The 9,056-nt window shown below is 36.4% G+C and overlaps 1 protein-coding gene across 1 annotated transcript; it reads right to left on the bottom strand.

Moving 5' to 3' along the window:
* Nucleotides 1-276: 276 nt before the first annotated feature.
* Nucleotides 277-4,800, bottom strand: LOC147510454 (uncharacterized). The gene is made up of 8 exons (XM_086598139.1): nt 4,742-4,800; nt 3,180-3,588; nt 2,692-3,079; nt 2,407-2,597; nt 1,779-2,356; nt 1,148-1,379; nt 818-1,056; nt 277-703 (listed from the first exon to the last, which is right to left on the bottom strand). Exons 1-8 carry the CDS (start codon nt 4,798-4,800, stop codon nt 277-279), a joined length of 2,523 nt encoding a protein of 840 aa, XP_086454265.1.
* Between the last annotated feature and the right edge of the window lie 4,256 nt (nt 4,801-9,056).

The raw sequence follows: 9,056 nt of genomic DNA, 5'->3' as shown, positions 1-9,056 counted from the left end.
GCTACCCTATTCACTTCTCGAAAAGCATGTGAGAAAGATATGAAACCTGAATCCTTCCTTCTTCCTTTCAATAATAGCCACAACATATCGACAATACCGGGGAGGTTCCTCAATTTTGTTGATTGCATTGACGGCTCTTATTGAATGGCTTCTACTTCTACCTCTAAGTATCCTTCTACCGGACATCGATCAATTGGACCTCTATAGCTTTTCGGTTCTTGGAATATAACCGACGCCATACCACCACTTCCACTAAATGCAGCCATAACCCTGCCTTCATTGTTTCTTATCACTCTTCCATGTCGGTCCATGGATATTCAAGGCTCCATCGGTGTTTGCTTTCAATCTCGCATCTATCGGAGGAACCCATGTGCAATTGTTTGCATCCATTTGCTTGAATTCACCGGTAATACCAATTCTAAGCAACAACCCTCTTCCCCTTGCACTATCTCTGAGCTCCGGTTGAAGCACCTGAAGATAGTTTCTCAAATCTCTAACCATCTTGTTAAAAACTGACTCTGGGGGTTTTCCATCATGTCGAAAGCGTCTTGAATTACGTTCCTTCCATATATAATCCACCGATGCACATATGAACACCTTATATATCTCCCCCACCTCAACATTTTTACATTGTCGAATAATCGAAACCCATTCCCTATTCGCATTGGAGGCATCAATGTGAATACCTAGTAGCTGTTTCACCCTTTCAAAGAAATTTCTTGAGTATTTACTCTCAAAAAATAAATGCGCTGAGTATTCCCTGCTTTCGTTACATAAGCATTACACCGACCTGTTAAGGATCCTCTTATGCACTAACCTGTCCTGTGTTGGTATACTATTAGAAAACAGCTGCCAAGTGGAAAAGGAATGGCATGGCAGAACCCATTTTCCCCATACCATACTGCACCAAGGTTTCTTCTCTCTTGCTCTGGTCAAAGCTTCATAAGCACTCTTGGAATTAAATTTGCCACTTTGATGAGGAGTCCAGACAATGAAGTCTTTTTCCAGGTGCGAGTTGATTTGCACTTCATTGATTTCCTTCTTCAAACTTGCCGCCTGCAAATTTTGGACTTATGAGTTACATGTACCATCGGATATAAGGATACTTACTGTAGCATTCAGTTGAAAATCCCATCTTTGCTCTCGCCAGATCTTCGATCAAAGGAGATCTTGAACACCAAATATCATGCCATATAAGAGTGTCTTCCCCATTCGCAATTTCATATCTGATAAACTTTTTGGCTTCAGTCCTCGTCTCCAAGATGTTTCTCCACGTCCATGAGCAGTCTTTTGGGATACTCATGGACCAGAAAAAACTTTTCTTTAATGTGCTGCTGCCATGTCCAGTCGACCCAAACCATTTCTTCTCTTGTGACCACCTTAAAAATCAACCCACAGTAGGCTCCAATGTTCCACCTTTGTAAGTTCATGACTCGGACCCACCCTCTTCCTCCGTGAGCGGACAAACGGTACTCGCCTAGCTTGGTGATGTCCTTTCTTCTTTGTAGACCCAGTCCACAAAAATTTTGCACATATCTGTTGCACTTGTTCGAGAACCGTAGAAGGTAGAATGAAAGTTCTGGACCAAAAGGTGTGGAAAGCAAGAAGCACCGAGTTTATAACTTGTAATCTTCCTGCATGAGACAACAGCTTTAACTTCCAGTTCGAAATCTTACTAGTAACCTTCTCTATTAGCTGTTGACATTCTCTAATCCCCAGCCTAGCAGAGATGAGTGGTAGCCCAAGATATCTCACTGGCGGTTTAATCAAATCTATACCCATTATCTCCGCTAAAAGCATTTGCCAGATCCGGATGACTAAGGCCTCCAGCCAGTAAAGACGTCTTGTGAGTATTGATTTTTAGCCCTGTCGCATCTCCAAAGGTTTTTAATCCTACTTTAACCGTTGTCACTGATGCACTATCACCTTTGCAAAACATGAGAACATCATCTGCAAAAGCTAGATGAGACAACCTTACCTTGCTACATTTGGAATGAAAAAGGATATCTTTGTTGTTGAAGCCTTGCATCAGGATACCAGTTAGGATTTCCATCACCAACACAAAGAGATACGGTGATAATGGGTCACCTTGGCGAATTCCTTTTTTTCCAGCAAAGAAACCTTCCGGAGCTCCATTGATAAAGATAGAATATGAAGGAGTCACAATGCACATCTCTACCCATTTAACCATAGTTTCTGAAAAGTTGAAAACTCTGCACATCGTTAGTATAGCCTCCCAACTCACCGAGTCGGACGCTTTCCTTATATCCAGCTTTATAGAGCATCTGGGAGTACCATACTTCCTGTCATAGCCTCTGAGAAGTTCACCGACAGAAGGATATTGTCCTGTATAGATCTGTCAGGAATGAACGCGGACTGGTTAGAATGTACAATATCATTGATCACCTTCTTAATCCTATTTGCTATGATCTTAGATATGCATTTATACACCGTATTACATAGAGCAATAGGTCTAAAGTCCTCAACCTTTGTGGGGTTGTGAACCTTAGGAATAAGACAAAGAAACGTGGCATTAACACCTCTCGGAAATTTACAAAATTTAAAAGCATTGAGAATGGCCTGAGTAAAGTCATTCCCTACAACAGACCAACAACTCATGAAAAAGAAAAGGGTGAAACCATCTGGTCCCAGGGTTGCCTTCTTATTCATGCCAAAGAGAGCTGCTTTCACTTCTTCCGGTGATATATCCACTGCCTAACTCTGCTGCCATGTTCGGTGATACCACTGCTTTGACTTTTAAGCTGTTAAAGAAGCCTCTTCCACTTATCTCTTCAGATTCAGACGCCAGCAGCTCTCCGTAAAATTCCAAAAAAGCCTTGCTCACCTCTGCTTGACCAGTCACAGAATCACCACTTTGGTTCTGCAGACACCAAATGCCACTCTTGGCCTTCTTTTCCTCTAAAGCTTTAAAGAAAAAAGTCATACACTTGTCTCCTTCCCTTACCCAAGCTTCATCATATTTCTCCTTAATCTCCGTAGCCTCTATTCTTGCTAGCTCACTGTATTTCTCCAGAGCTATCCTTTCATTTTGTCCTAAGTTCAAGTCCCAAGGCTTGTTCTACACTTGCCTTTGCAAATCATATAGCACCAATAGTTTGTAAACATAAATTCGTATAATTATTTTGTTTACAAATTTTATTAATATCTTCAATACGAACAGACTTGTGCGTCTCTTCTTGAGGCTTGATATAAGCCGCAGTTTCCAGACTATCTTTTAGCTTTAAAGGTGTTGTTGGAGGATGAATAGTTGTCATCTCCTTTTCATCAATAGTAGTCCATTTATTTTGATGAAATTCTAAAACACCAATATAATTGTCAACAGGAGTAAAATTACATTTTTTAATAGTAATATTCTCCTTGACCTCAGGGATAACAGGTTGAAGATTAATCTTTTCCTGTACTTGATTATGACTTACCTCTTTATTAGGTAAAGTAGTTTCCTTATTAATTAAGGTATTATTATTATTATTATTAGGTAAATCAATTTTTACCTTGGCTATAAGCCTAGCCTGTTGTTTGGCTTTAAGATAATCATTAATATCTTTGCTTAGAGTTGCACGTTCAATTCTGCCATTCAGAATTTTATAATTCTAATACTCAAGATAAAACCATTTTGCAAGAGTAGTATGATTCCTTTGATGATAATCATAATAATCATTATAAGGTCTAATCATAGGTTTCAATTCTGTAGGAGTAAAATATTTACTCAACTCTTCATATTTTAATTTATAAAATTGATAAGTTTCATAAGGTGTATAATCCATTATAAAACAAAATCCATCTCTAACGATGTGGGAGATTCCCTAGCTTTCTGTGTATAAATACCATGTGGTATTTGTTGATTAGAGATACAAATCTCTTCTACTGATTTATTATACTGAGATAAAGTTTCAGTTTATGAAACTGAATGCCTAGAAGATTGTGGTATGGAGATCTTGTAAGAGGATCTCGAAGACAAACTTCTACTAACAAAAGGTTTCTTAAAGTTTAATATAACTTCACCTTCTGTTGATTGAATTATTTGATCTAAATCATTATTAATGATTGGCTGTGATTTAACAGCGTTTCTACAAATCCATGAATCAGGAAATTGAATTTCACTATAAGGAATCATCCTGGGTGTTGCTACACTAGAAGTTAAAAGATTTGTATCAATTAACACAGTTTTACCTGGTGTAGTTTTATGCCGTGCATTAGGCGTTAAAGTTTGTAACACCTTATAGTGAATTCTGTAGGTAATTCCAATCACCTCAGATCCAGGTAAAAAGTTATAACCTTTAGCCTGAATTTGTAATGATAAAGAATCATAAAGATTTCTATCCGATAAAGATAAACTTAAATTAGGATAGACATCAAAATAGACTGGTCCATGACAAAGACTAGTCTCTACTGCTCCCATAAGGGACGGTAAATAATCGAGACACCTAACATCTCTGAGGGTTGCTTGAATACAAGCATTCATACCCAAAAAATTCTGAAAGCAACCTGTATTAATCCTACATGAATAAATTTATAATTTTTCACATAAGGATATAAATCACGAGGACTTAAAAGATGTAAATTATTACTCATGGAATGCAAACTAATAATTTGTTCCATAGTTTTTACAGCAATTTTACTGGTCAATTTTTCAATCCAGTTACCTTATCTATATATGGTTTTGGGGTCCATATTAGGAATCGTCCATTTATTCATTTTGTCCTGTATGTCGAGATCATACTCGATTAATTCTGTGTTCTTAATTGAACTCAGATCATCACTATTTGATGATTGTGCCATGGGTGTTGAGGTGTTAGTGCAAAACAGGTAGAGTATAATGAATTATAATCATACCAAACAGTATTAAAACTATTCATGATGCAATCATTGATACATCGTAACACCTCAACACCTATGGCACATGGTATCAACACCCTCATGCCTTTTTCATAATCAGTCATGGCAAGAAAACTTGATTATGGCATATCAGTCAGCCCATGAACTATATATATATATATATATATATAGTAGAATTTATGTTACAGGGGGAAAGGAGAGCACGCTTATCACTCAAAGAAAGAGAAAATTGAAAGGTAAAATGAAAGATTTTCCTCAATAAGGGTGAGGTATCCCTTATATATATATATATATATATATATAGGGGAGGGATCCATTTCCCATGGTTTTTTATACCATGGCTTATACCATGCCCCTTTACAAGATGAGTTAAAAGCTAATATTTTGTGGATATGATCTACTAGCTATCGATAGATTTTCCACAAAAATTCGGCTCATTTGGAAATCTCTAACCTATTTAAAAATTGTTGACAACTTTAAACTTTTTTTAACGGCCAAGATTTTTCTATTTTACAATCATCTTTTGATATTGTTAAACAGCATCAAATGAGTTGAAATTTTGTGGAGGTGATCTTCATGGTTTGTTGGACATATCCACAAAAAATTAGGTTTTAGTTCGTCTTGTGAGTGAAGTTGCGAGGCATGGTATAAACCAAGGTATGAAAACCATGTTATATTGATCCCTCCCTATATATATATATATATATATAGTTATGTTTGGTGTGCTCTCGTTTTTTCTTTTTGTATCATATATTATGTTAGAATAATTTTCTATTACAGATGTTCAGCCTTATTTTTGCTCATGGTTCTCAGGTAACTTCTTTATTAATCTCTTGATACTTTGAGGAGTAAGCATCATTATGTTTGTGGGTGCGTAGAACCTATAGCAAAAATTAGGCAACTTTTAGGTTGTATATAGCTTTATTTTCTTTCTATATTAGCATTCGAATGAAGATTTGTTCTTAGAAACTTAAGATAATACGTATGCAATAGGTTTTACATCTTTTCACAAGCATTCATGCACTAAGTGTCAATGATTGTACATAGCAATAAGTTTCTGGAACCCACAGTTAGACTACTTAATTACCAATCCTATGAGAATCTAACCAAAAAGCCTCGATATATGTGATATATGAGTGATGACACCGAGAGGTAGTTTTTCCGAATAGAGAAAATCACTCATCTACTTACTTGATCATTATCCGAATCCTAGGTGAGAATATAAGCCTTCTTTGGATCGACATAGCCAAAAATTCATACCTGTTACAAATTTTACCGCTAGTCGCCCCACTGAACCTTCCATCAAACCTTTCACTTTCACTAACAATCCCTTACTAATATATTAACCCCAAATAAAATAAACCCACCTAAATTATGAGTATAAGAAATAGGATGAAACGTGGATCGAAAGAGAAAGACTTGTCCCAAATCGAAATCAGTTACTTGCTTCAGAAAAAAAAAAAAAAAAATAAAAAAATAAAAAAATAAAAAAATAGAAATATGTTTCCAAAAATCAAAAGAAAAATCAAAGTTAGAACTCCCTAAAATCAAATCAAAAGGAGTCCAAAAGCTTAAAAGTACCAAGTATGAAAACTCATGTTAGAAACAGGAAAAGAAAACAAGAATTTTTCTAGTGTAAATATCTCGAAGACCTTATTATCACATACTTATCAGTTTTTATTTTCCATGTCCATTTTCATCTACACCACCACCTAAGCCTCATAATACCTAATAAAAATATCTAGCTCAACTAGGAGTAGGATGGTGTGATAATAAGTAGTAGACGTGATTTATCAACCTCGGCTCGTCTGACTATCATTGAGATGTGAGGAAACGTGTGCCACTACACACTGGAGTTAGTGAAACCTGAATGGAAAAATTATGAGCAAATTTGTGTTTCGACACATACTAGTGAGAACCTATTTAGGGACACTCTCCAAAGGATCGAGAAACGACCTTGCTTGTACATATCAATATAAAGTTCACTGTATGTATGTTTATATGTAGATGTTGTAATTATTGTATGCATATTAGCTTGAGTTTCAAAGGAATTAATTCTCGTTCCCCGAGATGTATAGATATCTGAGATTAATTAAGGGAACAAACCTTTGTTACTGAGTCGTTGTAGTACAAATAAAGTTTGTGAGTATCTTCTTTGGAAAACTCTCACGAGGCTTTACCTCATCCATTAGGGAATTCCTAGTGGTTTAAGGCCTTGTTGCATACGGTCAATGCAACCGCACTCTACGAAACAAGAATTAGTTTAGGACAACACATTTTTGGCCACTTATCTGGTTTTAATGTCTCTTTTTTGCTTAAGGACAAACAAAGTGTTGTTAGGCGGTGGTGTGATAAGCACCCTAAAATGTAATATAAAACCCCGTAGAGACATGACATTTTGGTTAATTATGTATTTAATAATCATAAATTAATTGTATTTTTGTGCTTTTATAGGTTTTCGCAATGAACGTAAAAATGAGTATAAAAGCCAGTATTTAAACACGGAATAGCGTGTCTACATGAAGTACTCCAATTTAGCCATGTGAAGCTCCATGAAGCCTAACCAAAGCCCGGGATTCAAACAAAACATTTCCAGATTAGAACAGGGTTAACATGCCAAAAACTTTCGACAATCATATCTTCTAAACCTGGACTCTAACTCTAACAAGTGAACCATCAGAATGATCAGTGCGACAAACTCTATCCAATGCCAGATTTTGCAAAAAATCAACTTTCGGACCTGCCACTTGACATAGCACGTGGGCCTACTATGCTGATCCACAAAATTTGGTTGCTCATGACCAAGCTCACACGTTAAGCTATCATCATGTGTGCCCACGTGAATCAAGCTCTCAAAGGCAAGTTGCATTAAAACTATGAATGACTTTTGTGTGCACAAAGTGTTGATTAGGTGGAATGAAAGTCTTGATTAGGTGGCATGAAAGTCCTGATTAGTTGGATGGTAAAAGTCTTGATTAGATGAATTAAATTGGTTGGTTGATTCATGTGGATGGAAGGAAAAATAAAGCGATGTCTTATGCTTAAGAGAGTGGGGAGTTTTGAGTAGGGGGCTGACTAGAAACACACTCCATTAGTTAGTTTTTTCAACTTTTGCTCCATAGTTTTTTTTAGCTTTTCATTTTCTCTTCCTAGCAAGTTCTTATTTTTCTATCTTTCTAGTGTTGTAAATTTGAACCTTGCTAATAAAATCTGTTCTTCAAGTGTAAATTTAGGAATTCTTCTCCTTCTCCTTCTTTCTTTCTTGAATTTTGTTTAGATTTTAACTCTAATGATCATGAGCTAAAACCCTCCCTGGTGGAGGGTTAATGACGTTCATATGAAGATTAGGCTCTATTTTAGGAGGCCTGAATCATTGCTTAGAAACTTAGGTTATATTTTATATCCTGTCACAAAATGATAGTGATCAACCAAATTTGGAGTCTAGAGCTCTAGATAAGGTCGTGTGCGTGACCCAGGTGACACTAGGGCTAGTCGCTTGCACAACCCTCTGGTGAATCCAAGTTTTGAAATTTGAGCGACTGGTATAGAATAGAACCAGGAATTGAAATGGTATTTAGAGATGAAATATCATTTCAATTTTTTATGCTAACAAGATGGGCTTAGAGATAGGTACATGTTGTTAGGGATCGATGCTCTAATCCGTTTTGGGTTTGTCTATGAACCCAAAATAGGTTAGAGACGACATGATGCAGTCTTTTTAACTATGGAACTAGTTTAACATAAGTAGACTTAGCTCTCCACCCTTCTTTCTCTCTATCTCTTTTGTATTTAGTAAATTGGATTTTGTTAAGTTTTAGTAACTTGAACTTCAAGCAACATAGTAGGGTAGTGAAAATAATCACCAATCAAATCCTTCTCACAAGTTCCATAGTGTAGTAATTCCAGTGAAGTAAATCAAGTGTTCTAGTCTTTAGGTTTGAGACGATACCCTTGCTCAAAGTGTATTGCAACGTGCATGTGAGTGGGGTACTTGAATTAATCGTGTTTGAGTGTGTGTATGATCCAAAAATTGCATATATACAAAAGAGCGAAGATCAAAATCCCCTGACCAGTTTTTCCTAGGTATGGTCAAGCTTAAATATCTAAATCTCTCATTCAATCTTCATTTGAGATCTTTACCAGAATCCATCTCGGATCTCGTTTGCCTCAAGACTCTTAACCTAGAGAAATGCACTAGG

The sequence above is a fragment of the Coptis chinensis genome, chromosome 3, assembly GCF_015680905.1.
Source record: "Coptis chinensis isolate HL-2020 chromosome 3, ASM1568090v1, whole genome shotgun sequence".
NCBI lineage: Eukaryota > Viridiplantae > Streptophyta > Magnoliopsida > Ranunculales > Ranunculaceae > Coptis > Coptis chinensis.
This window is presented reverse-complemented; position numbering and strand designations above follow the sequence as displayed.

Excerpts from the sequence above, each read along its gene's own strand:
- LOC147510454 (XM_086598139.1), bottom strand. The coding sequence starts at position 4,800 with ATGGCACAATCATCAAATAGTGATGATCTGAGTTCAATTAAGAACACA. Across the intron at positions 3,080-3,179 it reads AAGAAGAGACGCACAAGTCT|AACAAGCCTTGGGACTTGAA; the intron begins GTTCGTATTGAA and ends AGGCAAGTGTAG. Across the intron at positions 2,598-2,691 it reads TGGATATATCACCGGAAGAA|GGAATGACTTTACTCAGGCC; the intron begins GTGAAAGCAGCT and ends GGTCTGTTGTAG.